At 45.5% G+C, this 25000-nt stretch overlaps 1 protein-coding gene across 3 annotated transcripts in view; it reads right to left on the bottom strand.

Moving 5' to 3' along the window:
- Positions 1 to 25000, bottom strand: part of slc8a3 (solute carrier family 8 member 3) — a 269298-nt gene that overhangs the window by 35097 nt on the left and 209201 nt on the right. For all 3 annotated transcript variants that reach the window (XM_071366854.1, XM_071366857.1, XM_071366855.1), the window contains exon 3: positions 22964 to 23070. In XM_071366854.1, coding sequence (XP_071222955.1) covers positions 22964 to 23070 — 107 coding nt within the window. The remainder of the gene's footprint in view (positions 1 to 22963; positions 23071 to 25000) is intronic.

Below are 25000 nucleotides of genomic sequence, written 5' to 3'. Positions count from 1 at the left end.
ATGAGAAAAGAGAGAGGGGAGAGGAGGAAGGGAGGAAACAAGGAGCAGGGGAAAGGAATGACATGAGAAAAGAGAGAGGAGGAAGGGAGGAAACAAGGAGCAGGGGAAAGGAAGGACATGAGAAAAGAGAGAGGGGAGAGGAGGAAGGGAGGAAACAAGGAGCAGGGGAAAGGAAGGACATGAGAAAAGAGAGAGGGGAGAGGAGGATGGGAGGAAACCAGGAGCAGGGGAATGGAAGGACATGAGAAAAGAGAGAGGGGAGAGGAGGAAGGGAGGAAACAAGGAACAGGGGAAAGGAAGGACATGAGAAAAGAGAGAGGGGAGAGGAGGAAACAAGGAGCAGGGGAATGGAAGGACATGAGAAAAGAGAGAGGGGAAAGGAGGAAGGGAGGAAACAAGGAGCAGGGGAAAGGAAGGACATGAGAAAAGAGAGAGGGGAGAGGAGGAAACAAGGAGCAGGGGAATGGAAGGACATGAGAAAAGAGAGAGGGGAAAGGAGGAAGGGAGGAAACAAGGAGCAGGGGAAAGGAAGGACATGAGAAAAGAGAGAGGGGAGAGGAGGAGAGTGTGTGAGAGTGTGAGTGTTTGTTTGTGAGTATGTGTGTTGAATATGCAGTTTGGTTGCGTGTTGTTGTTTGATATGAGAAGGATAAAGCAGCCTCATTTCTGTGTCTAATAACCATTATATTTGCTATGGACCTGGTCAAAAGTAGCAGACTCCATTATCACATCTTCTTATATATATATTATTATATCGTTTTTTGTTATGAATAAGTCATCATATAGTCCTGCTCAAGGCTACTGGGCTACCAGGCTACTACAGTAGACTACTAGGCTACCAGGCTACTACAGTAGACTACTAGGCTACTGGGCTACCAAGCTACTACAGTAGACTACTAGGCTACCAGGCTACTACAGTAGACTACTAGGCTACTGGGCTACCAGGCTACTACAGTAGACTACTAGGCTACCAGGCTACTACAGTAGACTACTAGGCTACTGGGCTACCAGGCTACTACAGTAGACTACTAGGCTACCAGGCTACTACAGCAGACTACTAGGCTACTGGGCTACCAGGCTACTACAGTAGACTACTAGGCTACCAGGCTACTACAGTAGACTACTAGGCTACTGGGCTACCAGGCTACTACAGTAGACTACTAGGCTACTATAGGCTACCAGGCTACTACAGTAGACTACTAGGCTATGAGGCTACTAGGCTACTACAGTAGACTACTAGGCTACCAGGCTACCAGGCTACTACAGTAGACTACTAGGCTACCAGGCTACTACAGTAGACTACTAGGCTACCAGGCTACTACAGTAGACTACTAGGCTACTAGGCTACCAGGCTACTACAGTAGACTACTAGGCTACTATAGGCTACTAGGCTACCAGGCTACTACAGTAGACTACTAGGCTACCAGGCTACTACAGTAGACTACTAGGCTACCAGGCTACTACAGTAGACTACTAGGCTACTATAGGCTACTAGGCTACCAGGCTACTACAGTAGACTACTAGGCTACTATAGGCTACAAGGCTACTACAGTAGACTACCAGGCTACTATAGGCTACTACAGTAGACTACTAGGCTACTATAGGCTACCAGGCTACTACAGTAGACTACTAGGCTACTATAGGGTACCAGGCTACTACAGTAGACTACTAGGCTACTATAGGCTACCAGGCTACCACAGTAGACTACTAGGCTACTACAGTAGACTACTAGGCTACTAGGCTACCAGGCTACTACAGTAGACTACTAGGCTACTATAGGCTACTAGGCTACTACAGTAGACTACTAGGCTACTACAGTAGACTACTAGGCTACTAGGCTACCAGGCTACTACAGTAGACTACTAGGCTACCAGGCTACCAGGCAACTACAGTAGACTACTAGGCTACTATAGGCTACTAGGCTACTAGGCTACCAGGCTACTACAGTAGACTACTAGGCTACTATAGGCTACTAGGCTACCAGGCTACTACAGTAGACTACTAGGCTACTATAGGCTACTAGGCTACTACAGTAGACTACCAGGCTACGACAGTAGACTACTAGGCTACTACAGTAGACTACCAGGCTACGACAGTAGACTACTAGGCTACTATAGGCTACTAGGCTACTACAGTAGACTACTAGGCTACTACAGTAGACTACTAGGCTACTATAGGCTACTAGGTTACTACAGTAGACTACTAGGCTACTATAGGCTACTAGGCTACTACAGTAGACTACTAGGCTACTAGGCTACCAGGCTACTACAGTAGACTACTAGGCTACCAGGCTACTACAGTAGACTACTAGGCTACTAGGCTACCAGGCTACTACAGTAGACTACTAGGCTACTACAGTAGACTACTAGGCTACTATAGGCTACTAGACTACCAGGCTTTGACAGTAGACTACTAGGCTACTATAGGCTACTTGTCATGTTTGCTCCCGCTCTTCCCTTCCCCTGGCGCTTGAGGGCGCCAGATTACCCTGCATCACACGCTCCTGCCATCCATCACCCACACCTGCCTTCTCTCGTCACTCGCATCAGCGTTAATGGACTCACCTGGACTCACTTATTACATGTTAATTTCCTCCCCTATATTTGTCTGTTCCCTTGCTCTGTTCCCTGCTGCTGCATTGATTGTTTCTTGTCTAAGTTTTTGTTTGCTGACGCTGTGCTTGTCTCGTTATATGTCCGTCTTTTATTAAATGTTACTCCCCGTACCTGCTTCGTCTCTCCAGCGTCATTTTGCGTGACACTACTAGGCTACTACAGTATGCTACTAGGCTACTATAGGCTACTACAGTATGCTACTAGGCTACCAGGCTACTACAGTATGCTACAAGGCTTCTACACAATACACACTACACACTACACACTAAACACTACACACTACACACTAAACACTACACACTATACACTACACACTATACACTCTATTAAATTAACAACAAAGAATATGAAAAGTGCATCAGAAGTTTCTTAGATTCTTGTCATCAAAATGAACACCAATCAAACCTGAAAAATATTTTAACAATGTCAGGCTGAACGCAACCAATCTCATAAAACCTTCTCTGGATAATCCACTGCCTTTTACACTCATTCTCGGTCCTTGTGAAACTGTTCCCAGACCATGGGATGTATGTAGGAGAGCTGAACTAGGATCAGGTACCACGCTGTCAATATAATCTCATTCATTATGATCTAGGATCAAGTCCCACGCTGTCCATATAATCTCATTCATTATGATCTAGGATCAGGTCCCACGCTGTCCATATAATCTCATTCATTATGATCTAGGATCAGGTCCCACTCTGTCCATATAATCTCATTCATTATGATCTAGGATCAGGTCCCACGCTGTCCATATAATCTCATTCATTATGATCTAGGATCAGGTCCCACGCTGTCCATATAATCTCATTAATTATGATCTAGGATCAGGTCCCACTCTGTCCATATAATCTCATTCATTATGATCTAGGATCAGGTCCCACGCTGTCCATATAATCTCATTCATTATGATCTAGGATCAGGTCCCACGCTGTCCATATAATCTCATTCAGTATGATCTAGGATCAGGTCCCACGCTGTCCATATAATCTCATTATGATCTAGGATCAGGTCCCACGCTGTCCATATAATCTCATTCATTATGATCTAGGATCAGGTCCCACTCTGTCCATATAATCTCATTCATTATGATCTAGGATCAGGTCCCACGCTGTCCATATAATCTCATTCATTATGATCTAGGATCAGGTCCCACGCTGTCCATATAATCTCATTCACTATGATCTAGGATCAGGTCCCACGCTGTCCATATAATCTCATTCATTATGATCTAGGATCAGGTCCCACGCTGTCCATATAATCTCATTCATTATGATCTAGGATCAGGTCCCACGCTGTCCATATAATCTCATTCATTATGATCTAGGATCAGGTCCCACACTGTCCATATAATCTCATTCATTATGATCTAGGATCAGGTCCCACGCTGTCCATATAATCTCATTCATTATGAACTAAAGGGGAAAACAGATCCTAGATCACCACTCCTGTTCTTACATGATTAGAGGGGGATCACAATTTAGCATGACGGGCCCATGACTCTGGCAGGCCTGGGTTAAGCAGGCCATCGTGGCGTAGAGGGGGATCACTATTTAGCATGACAGGCCCATGACTCTGGCAGGCCTGGGTTAAGCAGACCATCGTGGCGTAGAGGGGGATCACTATTTAGCATGACAGGCCCATGACTCTGGCAGGCCTGGGTTAAGCAGGCCATCGTGGCGTAGAGGGGGATCACTATTTAGCATGACGGGCCCATGACTCTGGCAGGCCTGGGTTAAGCAGACCATCGTGGCGTAGAGGGGGATCACTATTTAGCATGACAGGCCCATGACTCTGGCAGGCCTGGGTTAAGCAGACCATCGTGGCGTAGAGGGGGATCACTATTTAGCATGACAGGCCCATGACTCTGGCAGGCCTGGGTTAAGCAGACCATCGTGGCGTAGAGGGGGATCACTATTTAGCATGACAGGCCCATGACTCTGGCAGGCCTGGGTTAAGCAGGCCATCGTGGCGTAGAGGGGGATCACTATTTAGCATGACAGGCCCATGACTCTGGCAGGCCTGGGTTAAGCAGACCATCGTGGCGTAGAGGGGGATCACTATTTAGCATGACAGGCCCATGACTCTGGCAGGCCTGGGTTAAGCAGGCCATTGTGGTGTAGAGGGGGATCACTATTTAGCATGACAGGCCCATGACTCTGGCAGGCCTGGGTTAAGCAGGCCATCGTGGCGTAGAGGGGGATCACTATTTAGCATGACGGACCCATGACTCTGGCAGGCCTGGGTTAAGCAGACCATCGTGGCGTAGAGGTCTTGGCACTGCCACATCCCTAACTCTTCCCTGACTCTCTCGTCTGCCAACAGGTGAGGAGGAGGTGGAGGTGGAGTACTGCCTGCAGAGAGGACAGCTCCTCATCATTCACTCCCAGGGTTCCACTGCTCCTTCCAGGTGAACTGGGAACTGGGACAAGGGTATAGAGTAGCTACACAGTACAGCTCTGAGGCCTCTTGGCTGGGGGGGGGGGGGGGGGGGGGGGGTACAGCTGGCTGGGACAAGGGCACATCTCTACAGGCAGAGAGGGAGTGTTGAAAGAAAGTGTGTGGGTGTTAGGAGCTGCTCAATAAAAGAGGGATGTGTTTTCGATGGAAATAGCTGTACAGGTTGTGTACGTAGTGGTAGATTATCATCATCATCATTATCCCAAAGAACATGGAGATCCCGGATTAAACGACCACATTTACAGAGAGAGGGAAAGACACTCCAGGGCTATCCGTTCCAAACTTTAAATTGTATTAAATTGTATTTTTCCAAGCTCTAACATTTCGCCCGATTATTAAATTGGTTTAAGACATGACACTTACACTCCCTGGCTGAGAATACAGAGACAAATTGTGTTTCCTATTTCCTATTGGAAGAGGTGGTCGCCACTCATATATATCCCTTGATGCATCACATCTGGCCCGTGATTGGGTGTCTCATAATGCGGCGCGCAATTGGCCCAGCGTCGTCCGGGTTTGGGTCGCTGTAGGTAACCTAGGTAACCGGGTTTGGGTCGCTGTAGGTCGTCATTGTAAATAAGAATTTGTTCTTAACCGACTTGCCTAGTTAAATAAAGGTTTAAATAAAATACATTTAAAAAAAACAAATGTAACCCCACACTTTGTTCTATTACTGCTCTATCTCTATTTGGCACAACATTGGAAAACGATGCAACTGGGAAGCGGAATGACACGCCCAGACAATTAATTATTTGCAAGACGGCCTTTCACATCGCCCCCATAGTCCGAATGTGGTATCTGTATCCTTGGCGATATCATGGATACTAATGGTTTAAGGACATTCGTAAATGTTAAAATTAATTTAAAATGTAACTGAATCATTCTTTAACTGGACCAGAATATGGAGGAAAAAAAAATGTCCTTTTGCATCCCATAATCCCGAACCATCAATTTATTAATTTCAAATTTGTTCACAGACTTTATCTAAGTCACAAGAAACGTCTTGTATTGAAATTGTCCCCAACTTCCAAATGCTCTCTGAGTCCCCTAAATCATGGGACTCAGAGAGGGTATAGGGGAGTGCCCTGCAGTTGTTAAATGCTTTTAGGACAAAGTGAGAAAATTATTTTCAAAGAGCGTGAATGTAAATATTAAATGATTCCCAGCCATTATGTTACTTAATGATGATAGCCCCTTGAACATCTCAATCAATCAGAGAAGATGACTGCTTGCTGCACATTTGTTTTGGGGGGCTCTAAGATGGCTGCCACCTCACTCTCTCTCCCCTTCAACCAGTGGACACAGCTGCTGTTAGAAGTTATATCATTAGAATTATCGACAGCTTATCTGGTTGTTGTGGGGGAGGAGGGGGGGGGGGGGTTATCTGGTTGATGTGGGAGAAGAGGGGGGAGGAGGGGGGGTTATCTGGTTGTTGTGGGGGAGGAAGGGGGGGGGGGTTCTCTGGTTGTTGTGGGGGAGGAGGGGGGGTTATCTGGTTGTTGTGGGGGAGGAGGGGGGGGTTATCTGGTTGTTGTGGGGAGGAGGGGGGGGGGGGTTCTCTGGTTGTTGTGGGGGAAGAGGGGGGGGTCTCTGGTTGTTGTGGGGAGAGGGGGGGTTCTCTGGTTGTTGTGGGGAGAGGGGGGGTTCTCTGGTTGTTGTGGGAGAAGAGGGGGGTTCTCTGGTTGTTATGGGAGAAGAGGGGGGGGTTCTCTGGTTGTTATGGGAGAAGAGGGGGGGGGGGTTCTCTGGTTGTTATGGGAGAAGAGGGGGGGTTCTCTGGTTGTTATGGGAGAAGAGGGGGGGGTTCTCTGGTTGTTATGGGAGAAGAGGGGGGGTGTTCTCTGGTTGTTGTGGGGAGGAGGGGGGATTGAGGGACGGTAAGGGGAGAGTCATGGGATGGATGGGTGGGAGGGGGATTGAGGGAAGGTAAGGGGAGACTCAGGGGATGGATGGGTGGGAGGGGGACAGGAAGCATGCTTTCTCCGGGTCGGGGTGGTGGCGGGGTAAGATGGAGATGCGGGAGGATGGGGCTAGACGGTGTGGGAAGGGGTGTCAAGTACCGGTTACCGGTTCAGATGAGTCCCAGTACCGGTTACCTTCAGATTAGTCCCAGTACCGGTTACCTTCAGATTAGTCCCAGTACCGGTTACCTTCAGATGAGTCTCAGTACCGGTTACCTTCAGATTAGTCCCAGTACCGGTTACCTTCAGATTAGTCTCAGTACCGGTTACCTTCAGATTAGTCTCAGTACCGGTTACCTTCAGATTAGTCCCAGTACCGGTTACCTTCAGATTAGTCTCAGTACCGGTTACCTTCAGATTAGTCTCAGTACCGGTTACCTTCACATTAGTCCCAGTACCGGTTACCTTCAGATTAGTCCCAGTACCAGTTACCTTCAGATTAGTCCCAGTACCGGTTACCTTCAGATTAGTCTCAGTACCGGTTACCTTCAGATTAGTCTCAGTACCGGTTACCTTCAGATTAGTCTCAGTACCGGTTACCTTCAGATGAGTCCCAGTACCGGTTACCTTCAGATTAGTCTCAGTACCGGTTACCTTCAGATTAGTCCCAGTACCGGTTACCTTCAGATTAGTCCCAGTACCGGTTACCTTCAGATTAGTCCCAGTACCGGTTACCTTCAGATTAGTCTCAGTACCGGTTACCTTCAGATTAGTCTCAGTACCGGTTACCTTCAGATGAGTCCCAGTACCGGTTACCTTCAGATTAGTCTCAGTACCGGTTACCTTCAGATTAGTCCCGTGACACGTGTGAGTCAGATTAGTCCCGTGACACGTGTGAGTCAGATGAGTCCCGTGACACGTGTGAGTCAGATGAGTCCCGTGACACGTGTGAGTCAGATTAGTCCCGTGACACGTGTGAGTCAGATGAGTCCCGTGACACTTGATTTTGTGAGTAGACCAATTTTGGGATGTCTCATGGTCTGACAAACAGCGCTCTAGCTCTGTCACCGGTCACCACGGATGCGGACGTGGGACATCGGCAGATGAGGTGGATTGAGACCCCCCAGATATCTCTAGTTTAAACTGACAGATTTCGTTGGGGATTTTTTAAAATTATGCACCCATGTGTCAATCGACTCTATGAGGTTCTAACCAAAATATCAGAGACAAAATGATCAGCTGGCCCTTTAAGGACGGGAGGTTACTGTGGTAACGGGAGTCCTGTCATGTGCGTGCGTGCGTGCGTGTGTGTGCGTGCGTTCGTGCGTGTGTGTGTGTGCGTGTGTGTGAGAGATTAGGGTGTTTCTTCGCTATCAGCTGAAGCAGCAGACTCAAACTAATGTTTAAAAACAACCGAGCTTGTGAACAAAACAATGTAAATAGCCAAGAAACACAAGTCTCACTTTGTAGACTGGCGAGTAAATTAGACCCGTTTATATGCCTGTACGCAGCGTCTCCCAAAAAATGTATCTATCAACATTTCACTCAAAACGCACAGCGTCCCGACAGGCAGTGTTGCTGTGGGATCTAGGATTCCTGTTTCTCTTTGTGTAATTAGCAGCTATGAAACAAAACAGCGGAAACACTTTGGAAAAACAGCTACTGCAGCATTTTTCTAATCCTAACTTGAACATGTGCTCATACTTGACTTTTGACTATTTTTATTTTTTTTCCCCCCCTAATGTAATGCTCTCACTGTAGAGCCCTGCAAAACAATGTTCCCTCAACATGGGAAACGTGTAGATCTTGTGAGTTGAAACTTGAACGTTTGTCAGAATTTTTGTGCAATTTTCTTACAGTTTTAGACACTAGCCCGTAGGTTATTATGGCTGTTGGAGCCTACCAACATAACAAATGGAGCAAATCAAATCAAACAGGTGTAGACCTTACAGTCAAATGCTTACTTACAGGCTCTAACCAACAGTGCAAAAAATGTGTTCGGTGAACAATAGGTAAGGAAATAAATAAAACAACTGTAAAAAGACTGGCTATATACAGTAGCGAAGCTATATACAGTAGCGAGGCTATAAACAGTAGAGAGGCTATATACAGTAGAGAGGCTATATACAGTAGAGAGGCTATATACAGTAGCGAGGCTATAAACAGTAGAGAGGCTATATACAGTAGCGAGGCTCTATACAGACACCGGTTAGTCAGGCTGATTGAGGTAGTATGAACATGAATGTATAGTTAAAGTGACTATGCATATATGATAAACAGAGAGTAGCAGCAGCGTAAAAGAGGGGTGGAGGGGGGAGGGGGGGGCACACAATGCAAATAGTCCGGGAAGCCATTTGGTTATCTGTTCAAGAGTCTTATGGCTTGGGGGTAAAAACTGTTGAGAAGCCTTTTTGTCCTAGACTTGGCACTCCGGTACCGCTTGCCATGCGGTAGTAGAGAGAACAGTCTATGACTGGGGTGGCTGGGGTCTTTGACAATCCCATAACATTTTCACATGGAAATAGCTTTTGAGTTCTATGATATAGCCTACGGGAGCCTATACGGGAGCCTATACGGGAGCCTATACGGGAGCCTATACGGGAGCCTATACGGGAGCCTATACGGGAGCCTATACGGGAGCCTATACGGGAGTCTATACGGGAGCCTATACGGGAGCCTATACGGGAGCCTATACGGGAGTCTATACGGGAGCCTATACGGGAGCCTATACGGGAGCCTATACGGGAGCCTATACGGGAGCCTATACAGGAGCCTATACGGGAGTCTATACGGGAGCCTATACGGGAGCCTATACAGGAGCCTATACGGGAGCCTATACGGGAGCCTATACGGGAGCCTATACGGGAGCCTATACAGGAACCTATACAGCATGTGGTGTTCAATGCAGGCCTACATTGTATGATATATTTTTTTTTACATACAGTGCATTCATAAAGTATTCAGACCTCTTGACTTACGACATATTTTGTTACGTCACAGCCTTATTCTAAAATGGATTCAATAAAAAAAAAAATCTCAATACCCCATAATAACAAACCGAAAGCAGGTTTTTCGAAATTGTTGCTAATTTACTAAAAATAAAAAACTGAAATAACATATTTACATAAGTATTCAGATCCTTTGTTACGAGATTCGAAATTGAGCTCAGGTGCATCCTGTATCCATTGATCATCCTTGAGATGTTTCTACAACTTTTATTTATTTATATTTAACCTTTATTTAACTAGGCAAGTCAGTTAAGAACAAATTCTTATTTTTCAGTGACGGCCTACCCCGCCCAAACTCTAACCTGGACGACGCTGGGCCAATTGTGCACCGCCCTATGGGACTCCCAATCACGGCCGGTATTGATACAGCCTGGAATCGAACCAGGGTCTGTAGTGACACCTCTAGCACTCGGGAGCCCGAACTTAATTGGAGTCCACCTGTGGTAAATTCAATTGATTGGGCATGATTTGGAAAGGCACACATCTGTCTATATAAGGTCCCACAGTTGACAGTGCATGTCAGAGCAAAAACCAAGCCATGAGGTCGAAGGAATTGTCCGTAGCACTCCGAGACAGGATTGTGTCCAGGCACAGATCTGGGGAAGGGTACCAAAAAATGAAGGTCCCCAAGAACACAGTGGCCGCCATCATTCTTAAATGGAAGAAGTTTGAAACTACCAAGACTCTTCCTAGAGATGAATGGAGCAAAGTACAGAGAGATCCTTGATGAAAACCTGCTCTGGGGTGCTAAGGACCTCTCAGACTGGGTGAAGGTTCACCTTCCAACAGGACAACGACCCTAAGTACACAGCCAAGACAATGCAGGGGTGGCTTCGAGACAAGTCTCTGAAGGTCCTTGAGTGGCCCAGCCAGAGGCCGGACTTAAACCCGATCGAACATCTCTGGAAAGACCTGAAATTAGCTGTGCAGCGATGCTCCCCATCCAACCTGACAGACCTTGAGAGGATCTGCACAGAAGAATGGGAGTGCCAATTAAAGGGGTTCCAAGCTTGTAGCGTCAAACCCAAGAAGACTTGAGGCTGTAATCGCTGTCAAAGGTGCTTCAACAAAGTACTGAGTAAAGGGTCTGAATACTTATGTAAATGTGATATTTCATTAATTAATTAGATTTTTTATTTTGTAAATAAATTTAAAAAACTGTTTTTGCTTTATCATTATGGGGTATTGTGTGTAGATTGATGAGAAACACAACAACAATTTAATCGATTTTAGAATAAGGGTATCACGCCCTGAACATAGTAAGCTGTTTTTTCTCTGTGTTGGTTGGGGCGTGATAGTGACTTGGGTGGTCATCTAGGTGTATTTGTATGTCTATGGTGGCCTGATATGGTTCCCAATCAGAGACAGCTGTTTATCGTTGTCTCTGATTGGGGATCATATTTAGGCAGCCATTTCCCTTTTGTGTTTGTGGGATCTTGTTCTATGTTTAGTTGCCTGTCAGCACTATTTGTATAAGCTTCACGTTTCGTTCGTTGATTTTGTTGTTTTTGTTCAGTGTTCATTCATTAAAAGAGAATGTACGCATACCACGCGGCGCCTTGGTCTCACTCATACGACGATCGTGACAAAGGGTGCACTGTATATATGTTTTGTTAAGGGATAGATCAGCTTTAATATTGCAGATAAATTGTGGTTTCCATCAATGTAATGCTTGAACCATTTCCAATCCCCCATACATATATTTAGTAAATATATAAAATATATAGATTGTTTTAGACATTTCCCTTTATTATGTTCCCCTAACCCTGCCACCCCTAATTAGAGTGAACAAATGGACAACACTTAGGCTTCTACTTCCAGATTAAACATTCTATATACATTTTACGTTAGTCTCACCCTTCAGCTCCCCTCAACCCCCTCCCATCTATCTCTGAAGACCATCCAGTCTCACCCTTCAGCTCCTCTCAACCCCCTCCCATCTATCTCTGAAGACCATCCAGTCTCACCCTTCAGCTCCCCTCAACCCCCTCCCATCTGTCTCTGAAGACCATCCAGTCCCACCCTTCAGCTCCCCTCAACCCCCTCCCATCTATCTCTGAAGACCATCCAGTCCCACCCTTCAGCTCCCCTCAACCCCCTCCCATCTATCTCTGAAGACCATCCAGTCCCACCCTTCAGCTCCCCTCAACCCCTCCCATCTATCTCTGAAGACCATCCAGTCCCACCCTTCAGCTCCCCTCAACCCCTCCCATCTATCTCTGAAGACCATCCAGTCCCACCCTTCAGCTCCCCTCAACCCCTCCCATCTATCTCTGAAGACCATCCAGTCCCACCCTTCAGCTCCCCTCAACCCCCTCCCATCTATCTCTGAAGACCATCCAGTCCCACCCTTCAGCTCCCCTCAACCCCTCCCATCTATCTCTGAAGACCATCCAGTCTCACCCTTCAGCTCCCCTCAACCCCTCCCATCTATCTCTGAAGACCATCCAGTCTCACCCTTCAGCTCCCCTCAACCCCTCCCATCTATCTCTGAAGACCATCCAGTCCCATCCTTCAGCTCCCCTCAACCCCTCCCATCTATCTCTGAAGACCATCCAGTCCCACCCTTCAGCTCCCCTCAACCCCTCCCATCTATCTCTGAAGACCATCCAGTCCCACCCTTCAGCTCCCCTCACATCTCTCTCTGAAGACCATCCAGTCCCACCCTTCAGTTCCCCTCAACCCCTCCCACCTATCTCTGAAGACCATCCAGTCTCACCCTTCAGCTCCCCTCAACCCCCTCCCATCTATCTCTGAAGACCATCCAGTCCCATCCTTCAGCTCCCCTCAACCCCTCCCATCTATCTCTGAAGACCATCCAGTCCCACCCTTCAGCTCCCCTCAACCCCTCCCATCTATCTCTGAAGACCATCCAGTCCCACCCTTCAGCTCCCCTCACATCTCTCTCTGAAGACCATCCAGTCCCACCCTTCAGTTCCCCTCAACCCCTCCCACCTATCTCTGAAGACCATCCAGTCTCACCCTTCAGCTCCCCTCAACCCCCTCCCATCTATCTCTGAAGACCATCCAGTCCCACCCTTCAGCTCCCCTCAACCCCTCCCATCTATCTCTGAAGACCATCCAGTCCCACCCTTCAGCTCCCCTCAACCCCTCCCATCTGTCTCTGAAGACCATCCAGTCCCATCCTTCAGCTCCCCTCAACCCCCTCCCATCTGTCTCTGAAGACCATCCAGTCCCACCCTTCAGCTCCCCTCAACCCCTCCCATCTATCTCTGAAGACCATCCAGTCCCACCCTTCAGCTCCCCTCAACCCCTCCCATCTGTCTCTGAAGACCATCCAGTCCCACCCTTCAGCTCCCCTCAACCCCTCCCATCTATCTCTGAAGACCATCCAGTCCCACCCTTCAGCTCCTCTCAACCCCTCCCATCTATCTCTGAAGACCATCCAGTTTTCTATTCGCCATATATTTATTCAACTGTGCTGTGATGTTTCACAACAGTTCTGAACCTTTCTAGTCTCACAATTTCTACATATTGTAAATTAAAGATAAATGTTTTTGATAGGAGTATTATTATTCTATTGATCTATTGACAATGACTTTTTAAATCACCCAGCAGTGCTATTTACAGAGTTAGTTCCAGGTAAATGTTGCATTTCTTCAGCCATTCCTGAACCTGCGACCAAAAACAAGCTACATATGGACAGTACCAACACAAATCTGTAATTCGCAGCAAAATCTGCAGAGCTAGGATGATTTGTATCCCCCATATATATAACATTCTATTGGTTACAAGAATTTTGTATAATCATTTAAATTGAAAAATGTGTATGTTTTGAATCCAGAGTCTTTTTGTGTATCAGTTCATAAACCATGTGACATGGAATCGGTACATTGAAGAAATATATTCCCAACTATTTTACAATCTACAGGGCACAGCTGTCAATTTATTGGTCCTGAAATGAAACTGTTATACTTTTTCATTCATCACAACTTTCTTTAACTAATTTTGGTATTTAATGAATTCATATTCATTATATAAATAATTTTGTGTGGCTTGCCATTCCAAATCAAATTGAATAATTTTCCTCATATAATTTAAAAAACAAGAGATGATACACGGGCATACTGCCTGTATTGTAAGGCTGATTTCTACGCCAAACTTAGTGATGTAAAAAAACACATGACAACTCAAAAACATATTCAAAAGGCTAAGCCTTTTTTTCAGGAAGCTTTGTCTGAGACTACCAGAAGAGTTTCATGTATATTTGTCAGGAAGCTTTGTCTGAGACTACCAGAAGAGTTTCATGTATATTTGTCAGGAAGCTTTGTCTGAGACTACCAGAAGAGTTTCATGTATATTTGTCAGGAAGCTTTGTCTGAGACTACCAGAAGAGTTTCATGTATATTTGTCAGGAAGCTTTGTCTGAGACTACCAGAAGAGTTTCATGTATATTTGTCAGGAAGCTTTGTCTGAGACTACCAGAAGAGTTTCATGTATATTTGTCAGGAAGCTTTGTCTGAGACTACCAGAAGAGTTTCATGTATATTTGTCAGGAAGCTTTGTCTGAGACTACCAGAAGAGTTTCATGTATATTTGTCAGGAAGCTTTGTCTGAGACTACCAGAAGAGTTTCATGTATATTTGTCAGGAAGCTTTGTCTGAGACTACCAGAAGAGTTTCATGTATATTTGTCAGGAAGCTTTGTCTGAGACTACCAGAAGAGTTTCATGTATATTTGTCAGGAAGCTTTGTCTGAGACTACCAGAAGAGTTTCATGTATATTTGTCAGGAAGCTTTGTCTGAGACTACCAGAAGAGTTTCATGTATATTTGTCAGGAAGCTTTGTCTGAGACTACCAGAAGAGTTTCATGTATATTTGTCAGGAAGCTTTGTCTGAGACTACCAGAAGAGTTTCATGTATATTTGTCAGGAAGCTTTGTCTGAGACTACCAGAAGAGTTTCATGTATATTTGTCAGGAAGCTTTGTCTGAGACTACCAGAAGAGTTTCATGTATATTTGCAGCACAATTGAAAACTTGTGAACATGTATTTTTTTCTTGTTTTTTTATCGTATTTTTTTGTTTTTTCCACCCAAAACAAGCTGCCATTTATGGATAAAAAAATGGACTCTGCAAAAAAGGCTGAGGCCACCATGGCATTGGCTATCGCTGAACACTGTTCCATGCTGGCATGTGATCACATTGGAGAAGCATGTAGAGCTGCTTTCTCAGACTCCACTGCTGCTACCCACTTCAAAATGCACAGGACAAAGAGCACAGGAATGATTCATGGTGTTCTAGCACCATACTTTCTGAAAAAGTTGGTCGCAGATGTGGGTGACCAGCGTTTCAGCCTCCTCCTCCATGAGTCCACGGATTTAAAGTGTTTCTAAGTACCTGGGGGGTTGTGATAAGGTACTTTAGTGACACCAAGCAGACAATTGTATCAACATTTCTGGGGCTTGTTGAGTTGGAGGGAGGAGATGCCAAATCTATAGCCCTGTGCTGTTGTGGCTTTCCTCGAGAAGTGTTGTCTTAAAAAAGAGAAACTCCTGGGGATAGGGACTGACAATGCCTCTGTTATGACGGGGATTAACAATGGGGTCCATAAAGTGCTGAAGGAGTATGGCCTCAAATATCTGGTTCTTATTCGTTGTGTGTGCCACTCTCTGCAGCTTGCTGTAAGTCATGCTTCCAATGACACCATCCCCCGTAGTGTGGAGTACTTGGAAAGAGAGGCTTATAACTGGTTTTCAGTGTCTCCAACGCGCAGGGAGGCCTACAAGGCCATATATGAGACCATCAACTGTGGGGAGAAACCTTTACAGATAACCAAGGTGTGTGCCACACGTTGGCTCTCCATTGAACCCGCGGTTTCACGTGTTTTGGACCAGTGGGAGGAGCTTAGGCTGCATTTCACAGTCACCAAGTCCAGTGAACACTGCTACACGGCTGAGGGGTTTTATACTCCATGTACAGTGATCCTCAAAACATATTGTATCTGACTTCTTTTTTAAGTCAGTGCTGGGTGAGGTACAGTTGGCCATCAAGGCTTTTGAGGGAGAGCAAGTAGATCCTCTTAAGCTACTTGACAGCTTGGCTAGCCTGATCAAGTCTGTGAGCAGCCGGGTGCTGAATCCACTGGCAAATGTTGATGTACTCAAAGGGCCAATAGATGCATACATCAGTCCCCAAACCGTTACCTTGTTTACCTTTTTTGAGTCAAAGGCAGCTGAGCTCCACCTTGCGCCTGAGGATGAAAACAATGTCCGAAAGCGGTGTGTAGAGCCTTCACCATCTCCCTCACTAATGAGTTGAGGGTGAGACTGCCGGACAACATCGAAGCATTGCAGTACATGTCAGTTTTTCAATGTGGAGGAAACTCTAAAGCACAATAAGATCTCTGGAGAAATGGAAATAATAGCCAAGATCCTTGGCAACTCCCTTGCAGAGATAGACAAGATTGTCCAGCGATGGTGTGCCATCCATCTTAGTAAACGGAATGAGACAAAACACACTGGGCTTCTGGAGTGGGATTTGGAAGTTCAGGGACGCAGCTGATATCAACTGACACCCTCTTCCTCCTCTTCCTCCTTCTCACCTCTTCCATTCCTCCTTTCCTCCCCAGGGACTCCCCTCCCTTTCTCTCTCCTTTCCCCTTTCTCTCTCTCCCCGTTTCAAGAACTTGCCATGGCTGCTGTGTCCGTGTTGTCCTCGCCCCACTCGGATGCTGAAGTCGAGAGAGGATTCAGCCAGATGAGTGTGTGGTAAAAAGCAAACTTAGAAATCAGATGTCCTTGCAGACCCTTACCTCCATCCTGTACATTCGATATGTACTGAAGCTGTCTGGTGAGGCTTGCTATGAGCACCAGCTGCCTGATTATGTTATGCAGCTTTTTTGGCACATCAGCTGCTTACTCATTTAAGTCAGCTCCCTCAGTTGCTGAACCTGACATAGAGAGCCTGGACCAAAATGACGATGACCCACTCTTTCTGTGAGCCAGCACAGCCTGTGTGTGTGTGGGAGGGGGGTCTGGGAAAAAAAAATATATTAACCTGAATTAGGGCCAGACTAGTTACCATCATTTTCTCACATTGCCATTGACAGTTTTTTCTATTGTCTCTTTTTGGTCCATTTAGATTGTTCATGTAGATTGTATACAAAAAAAAATGTAAAAAATATTATGGTTAAAAATGTTAATGTTTTACTGTGACTCGTTGTAGGCTCCTAAGTGGACCATAAGGTTAAAAACTAAACCAAATTAAGAAAAATAAAATTTAAATAAATAAATTAATAACATTTTAAATTAAATTAAAAACTAAGTAACTCTGCCAGAGTGTCTCTTTTGGGTCACTTTTGCCGGTCCCAAACCCGGATAAAGGAGGACGGTTGGAATTGTGACATAAAATAAAATAAAAGAATCGACAGAAGAAAGTTCTAAACATATTTAGGGTGTTTTTTACTCACTTTTTGTCTCTCCCACGACATTATTCCTCTCTCCTACAGCGTCCATCACAATTACATCCACTTGGACAATTATGCAAATTAGGCGATGATTTAGCGACTTCTAACGACTTTTAGAACAGCCAATAGCTACTTTCCTTACTGAGGAGTTGGCAACACTGCTTGAAATGTAGCTTAAGCACCTGTTGTTCTCTTGTAGGAAGCAGTAACTCCTCATCGCTGACCTATACTTATCTAGAACTGGGCTAATAACTCGCTAACTAGCAAAGATTATTAACACATGTGCCGTGGCCCTGATCTGAACTGATCTGAAAAGCACACTCACTGTCACGCCCCGACCTTAGAGATCTCTGTTTATTCTCTATATTTTGGTTAGGTCAGGGTGTGACTAGGGTGGGTACTCTAGTTTGTGTATATCTATGTTTTCTTTTTCTTTGTTGGCCGGGTGTGGTTCCCAATCAGAGGCAGCTGTCTATCGTTGTCTCTGATTGGGGATCATACTTAGGCAGCCCTTTTCCCAACCTTCAGTTGTGGGATCTTGTCTTTGTTTTGGTTGCATGTATTTTGCACGACGAAGCTTTTTCGTTCGTTGTGTTGTTTATTTTCGCTGGTTCACATTTAAATAAAGTATGATGAACCCAAATCACGCTGCGCCTTGGTCTTCCCTTAACGAGGAACGTTACACTCACTCCCAGGGTGATTGAAAGACCCGCTCGTTCGCTATCCTGCACAAATAGAATTATACTCCGTTGCGCTCTGTTTCTACCTACAACAAAATCACTGAATTAATCAAAGCAAAGTTAGATTTAATTTTTTTGGTTTGTTGCATTGAAAAAGGGGGCTGATATAATGTTGATTCGATATAGTGCAAACTAAGCGAAGTTCAATCTCATGCATCTCTGGCATTTCTTCTCCGAGGCAGTCCTGGAGGAGGTGTGCGACCGCCGCGGTTTAGAAGGGAACACAATGTGACCGGCGGGTGTTCATTTTATACTCTGCTCAAGATGGAGAGAGAGAGAAAAAAAAAATGTCAGAAGAGAAATCACAGCTTTACAACAAGAGAGAGCAACCAGGAGAGATACTATTTTAAAGAATGAACGGACACTTTGAATCAGAAAACGCTAACCTACAGTTAATCATGGCCTAGATCATGAATATTTAAACTTAGATCAGGTAGCATAGCTGAACACATGTATACCCGACATCAGGCCTGCTGGCCGTAAGCACACAGAGAAAGGGTGTAGTAGATCTGCTTACAGAAACATAATGAGCTGTTGGGCTTTGGAGGCTGCAGAGAAGTGTTAGATTCTGTACCCTCTGTGTGTGTAGATTCTGCACCCTCTGTGTGTGTGTGTGTAGATTCTGCACCCTCTGTGTGTGTAGATTCAATACCCTCTGTGTGTGTAGATTCTGCACCTTCTGTGTGTGTGTGTGTAGATTCTGCACCCTCTGTGTGTGTAGATTCTGCACCTTCTGTGTGTGTGTGTGTAGATTCTGCACCCTCTGTGTGTGTGTGTGTAGATTCTGTACCCTCTGTGTGTGTGTGTGTAGATTCTGTACCCTCTGTGTGTGTGTGTAGATTCTACACCCTCTGTGTGTGTGTGTGTGTGTAGATTCTGTACCCTCTGTGTGTGTGTGTAGATTCTGTACCCTCTGTGTGTGTGTGTGGATTCTGCACCCTCTGTGTGTGTGTGTGTGTGTAGATTCTGTACCCTCTGTGTGTGTGTGTAGATTCTGTACCCTCTGTGTGTGTGTGTGTAGATTCTGCACCCTCTGTGTGTGTGTAGATTCTGCACCTTCTGTGTGTGTGTGTGTGTAGATTCTGCACCCTCTGTGTGTGTAGATTCTGTACCCTCTGTGTGTGTAGATTCTGCACCCTCTGTGTGTGTGTAGATTCTGCACCTTCTGTGTGTGTGTGTGTAGATTCTGCACCCTCTGTGTGTGTGTAGATTCTGCACCCTCTGTGTGTGTGTGTGTAGATTCTGCACCCTCTGTGTGTGTGTAGATTCTGCACCCTCTGTGTGTGTGTGTGTAGATTCTGCACCCTCTGTGTGTGTGTGTAGATTCTGTACCCTCTGTGTGTGTGTGTAGATTCTGTACCCTCTGTGTGTGTGTGTAGATTCTACACCCTCTGTGTGTGTGTGTGTAGATTCTGCACCCTCTGTGTGTGTGTGTAGATTCTGCACCTTCTGTGTGTGTGTGTGGATTCTGTACCCTCTGTGTGTGTGTGTAGATTCTGTACCCTCTGTGTGTGTGTGTAGATTCTGTACCCTCTGTGTGTGTGTGTAGATTCTGTACCCTCTGTGTGTGTGTGTAGATTCTGTACCCTCTGTGTGTGTGTGTGGATTCTGTACCCTCTGTGTGTGTGTGTAGATTCTGTACCCTCTGTGTGTGTGTGTAGATTCTGTACCCTCTGTGTGTGTGTGTAGATTCTACACCCTCTGTGTGTGTGTGTGTAGATTCTGCACCCTCTGTGTGTGTGTGTAGATTCTGCACCTTCTGTGTGTGTGTGTGGATTCTGTACCCTCTGTGTGTGTGTGTAGATTCTGTACCCTCTGTGTGTGTGTGTAGATTCTGTACCCTCTGTGTGTGTGTGTAGATTCTACACCCTCTGTGTGTGTGTGTAGATTCTGCACCCTCTGTGTGTGTGTGTGTGTGTAGATTCTGCACCCTCTGTGTGTGTGTGTGTAGATTCTGCACCCTCTGTGTGTGTGTGTGTGTGTGTAGATTCTGTACCCTCTGTGTGTGTGTGTAGATTCTACACCCTCTGTGTGTGTGTGTGTAGATTCTGCACCCTCTGTGTGTGTGTGTGTGTGTAGATTCTGTACCCTCTGTGTGTGTGTGTAGATTCTACACCCTCTGTGTGTGTGTGTGTGTGTAGATTCTGCACCCTCTGTGTGTGTGTAGATTCTGTACCCTCTGTGTGTGTGTGTGTAGATTCTGCACCCTCTGTGTGTGTGTAGATTCTGCATCCTCTGTGTGTGTGTGTGTGTGTAGATTCTGCACCCTCTGTGTGTGTGTAGATTCTGTACCCTCTGTGTGTGTAGATTCTGCACCCTCTGTGTGTGTGTAGATTCTGCACCCTCTGTGTGTGTGTAGATTCTGCACCCTCTGTGTGTGTGTGTGTGTGTAGATTCTGCACCCTCTGTGTGTGTGTGTGTGTGTAGATTCTGCACCCTCTGTGTGTGTGTAGATTCTGCACCCTCTGTGTGTGTGTAGATTCTGCACCCTCTGTGTGTGTGTAGATTCTGCACCCTCTGTCTGTGTGTGTAGATTCTGTACCCTCTGTGTGTGTGTGTGTAGATTCTGTACCCTCTGTGTGTGTGTGTAGATTCTGCACCCTCTGTGTGTGTGTGTAGATTATGTACCCTCTGTGTGTGTGTGTGTAGATTCTGCACCCTCTGTGTGTGTGTGTGTAGATTCTGTACCCTCTGTGTGTGTGTGTAGATTCTGCACCCTCTGTGTGTGTGTGTAGATTCTGCACCCTCTGTGTGTGTGTGTAGATTCTGTACCCTCTGTGTGTGTGTGTAGATTCTGTACCCTCTGTGTGTGTGTGTAGATTCTGTACCCTCTGTGTGTGTGTGTGTAGATTCTGCACCCTCTGTGTGTGTGTGTGTAGATTCTGCACCCTCTGTGTGTGTGTGTGTAGATTCTGTACCCTCTGTGTGTGTGTGTAGATTCTGCACCCTCTGTGTGTGTGTGTAGATTCTGCACCCTCTGTGTGTGTGTGTGTAGATTCTGCACCCTCTGTGTGTGTGTGTGTGTGTGTGTAGATTCTGTACCCTCTGTGTGTGTGTGTAGATTCTGTACCCTCTGTGTGTGTGTGTAGATTCTGCACCCTCTGTGTGTGTGTGTGTAGATTCTGCACCCTCTGTGTGTGTGTGTGTGTGTAGATTCTGCACCCTCTGTGTGTGTGTAGATTCTGTACCCTCTGTGTGTGTGTAGATTCTGCACCCTCTGTGTGTGTGTAGATTCTGCACCCTCTGTGTGTGTGTAGATTCTGCACCCTCTGTGTGTGTGTGTGTGTGTGTGTAGATTCTGTACCCTCTGTGTGTGTGTGTAGATTCTGTACCCTCTGTGTGTGTGTGTAGATTCTGTACCCTCTGTGTGTGTGTGTGTGTGTGTGTAGATTCTGTACCCTCTGTGTGTGTGTGTAGATTCTGTACCCTCTGTGTGTGTAGATTCTGTACCCTCTGTGTGTGTGTGTAGATTCTGCACCCTCTGTGTGTGTGTGTGTGTGTGTGTAGATTCTGTACCCTCTGTGTGTGTGTGTGTGTGTGTGTAGATTCTGTACCCTCTGTGTGTGTGTGTAGATTCTGTACCCTCTGTGTGTGTGTGTAGATTCTGCCACCTCCACTCCCCACCACACCATCTTGCTACCCCCCCCCCCCCCCCCCCCCCTCCATGCCTGGTGATGCAACATTAGATAACAGCACACCTGTTAAACCATTACCAACAACCAAGCTGGAGTAAACAACACTAAACAACAACAACACACTTTTGATGAGAACTAGCTTGGACTTCCTCTCCTTCCTTTTCTCTATGTGAGAATGAAATGCTCAGACAGATTTGTATAAAACAGTGCCTCAATTCACACGACTGAAACGAGAGCAGTGAGAATTAAACAAACAGCTGTAGTTTCCTCTAGTCAACATTACCTCTCATTAAACAAACAGCTGTAGTTTCCTCTAGTCAACATTACTTCCCATTAAACAAACAGCTGTAGTTTCCTCTATTCAACATTACTTCCCATTAAACAAACAGCTGTAGTTTCCTCTAGTCAACATTACTTCCCATTAAACAAACAGCTGTAGTTTCCTCTATTCAACATTACCTCTCATTAAACAAACAGCTGTAGTTTCCTCTAGTCAACATTACCTCTCATTAAACAAACAGCTGTAGTTTCCTCTAGTCAACATTACTTCCCATTAAACAAACAGCTGTAGTTTCCTCTATTCAACATTACTTCCCATTAAACAAACAGCTGTAGTTTCCTCTAGTCAACATTACTTCTCATTAAACAAACAGCTGTAGTTTCCTCTAGTCAACATTACCTCTCATTAAACAAACAGCTGTAGTTTCCTCTAGTCAACATTACTTCTCATTAAACAAACAGCTGTAGTTTCCTCTAGTCAACATTACCTCTCATTAAACAAACAGCTGTAGTTTCCTCTATTCAACATTACTTCCCATTAAACAAACAGCTGTAGTTTCCTCTAGTCAACATTACTTCCCATTGGGGACTATGACACAGTGTTGGAGGGGATGTTCATTTACAGGGGTGTATGTACGTACAGTGTTTTCATTCTTGCCGTGGGAAACACAGGTGGACAACGGGAAGCACATGGCTGAGAAACACGTGGCTGAGAAACACGTGGCTGAGAAACACGTGGCTGAGAAACACGTGGCTGAGAAACACATGGGTGAAGGTGTGACTGGGATGCAGGGAAAGGAGAGAGAAAGGGAGGGGAGTCCCCGGGGAGGAAAGGAGGAATGGAAGAGGTGAAAGGAGGAAGAGGAGGAAGAGGAGGAAGAGGGTGTCAGTACCACACCTTTCTGCAGGCTCATGTCTACCATGCGCGGCTCGGCTAGCTCCAAGAAGAAGTTCTTGTTTTTCTCATACTCCTCATCGTCTATCACCTTCACCTGAACCATCTTGCTGCGAGAGGAGAGAGAGAGAGAGAGAGAGAGAGAGAGAGAGAGAGAGAGAGAGAGAGAGAGAGAGAGAGAGAGAGAGAGAGAGAGAGAGAGAGAGAGAGAGAGAGAGAGAGAGAGACAGAGAGAGACAGAGAGAGAGAGAGAGAGAGAGAGAGAGAGAGAGAGAGAGAGAGAGAGAGAGAGAGAGAGAGAGAGGAGAGAGAGAGAGAGAGAGAGAGAGAGAGGGAGAGAGAGAGAGAGAAAGAGAGAGAGAGAGAGGGGGGAAAAGAGGAGGAAGGGAAGAGAACAAAAGAGAAGAGAAAGGGAATTAAGAGAGAAAAGGACAGATGGAAAGAGAGAGAGAGAGAGAAAACAGAAAGTTAATTAGCGATCAGCGACAGGCTGAGACAGGAGAAGGAAGTCAGCAGGAGGATTAATAACGTGGTGAAAAGGCTAGAGGTCAAAGGTCAGCTGCTGTCCCTGACGATGGTCGCTAGGTCACTCTAGGACAGCTCTGTCATAGGCTGTCCACATTGGCTCCCATGGCTGTCTTGACATCCACATCTATCACACTGTAGCCTACAAATCTCATTGGTCGCGAACACATCTCATTGGACGTGTACACATCTCATTAGTCGTGTACACATCTCATTAGTCGTGTACACATCTCATTGGTCGCGTACACATCTCATTAGTCGTGTACACATCTCATTGGTCGCGTACACATCTCATTAGTCGTGTACACATCTCATTAGTCGTGTACACATCTCATTGGACGCGAACACAGATTTTCAGATGCAATATGCTTGTGTTTTCTAGCTCCAACAGTGCAGTAATTTCTAGCAATAAAAAAAAACGAAAAAACGAAATATTACAACAAGCAATATCAGTATGAACAATGTCAGAGTCCAGAAAATAAATATACATAACGATGTGTATAGAAGTATGGACATGAATAGAAAAGGTGTGTAGTTATATAGGATGAGCCATGACTACAACACAGTATATACATATGAAGTGGACAGCAGTAGTTATATAGGATGAGCCATGACTACAACACAGTATATACATATGAAGTGGACAGCAGTAGTTATATAGGATGAGCCATGACTACAACACAGTATATACATATGAAGTGGACAGCAGTAGTTATATAGGATGAGCCATGACTACAACACAGTATATACATATGAAGTGGACAGCAGTAGTTATATAGGATGAGCCATGACTACAACACAGTATATACATATGAAGTGGACAGCAGTAGTTATATAGGATGAGCCATGACTACAACACAGTATATACATATGAAGTGGACAGCAGTAGTTATATAGGATGAGCCATGACTACAACACAGTATATTTTATTTTGTAATTTTTTATTTCACCTTTATTTAACCAGGTAGGCAAGTTGAGAACAAGTTCTCATTTACAATTGCGACCTGGCCAAGATAAAGCAAAGCAGTTCTACTCATACAACAACACAGAGTTACACATGGAATAAAACAAACATACAGTCAATAATACAATAGAAAAATAAGTCTATATACAGTGTGAGCAAGTGAGGTGAGATAAGGGAGGTGAAGGCAAAAAAAAGGCCATGGTGGTGAAGTAAATACAATATAGCAAGTAAAACACTGGAATGGTAGATTTGCAGTGGAAGAATGTGCAAAGTAGAGATAGAAATAATGGGGTGCAAAGGAGCAAAATAAATAAATACAGTAGGGGAAGAGGTAGTTGTTTGGGCTAAATTATAATGGGCTATGTACAGGTGCAGTAATCTGTGAGCTGCTCTGACAGCTGGTTATTAAAGCTAGTGAGGGAGGTAAGAGTCTCCAGCTTCAGAGATCTTTTGCAGTTCATTCCAGTCATTGGCAGCAGAGAACTGGAAGAATTGGTTTTGGGGGTGACCAGAGAGATATACCTGCTGGAGCGCGTGCTACAGGTGGGTGC

The sequence above is a fragment of the Salvelinus alpinus genome, chromosome 25 (genome assembly GCF_045679555.1).
Source record: "Salvelinus alpinus chromosome 25, SLU_Salpinus.1, whole genome shotgun sequence".
Taxonomy (NCBI): domain Eukaryota; kingdom Metazoa; phylum Chordata; class Actinopteri; order Salmoniformes; family Salmonidae; genus Salvelinus; species Salvelinus alpinus.
This window is presented reverse-complemented; position numbering and strand designations above follow the sequence as displayed.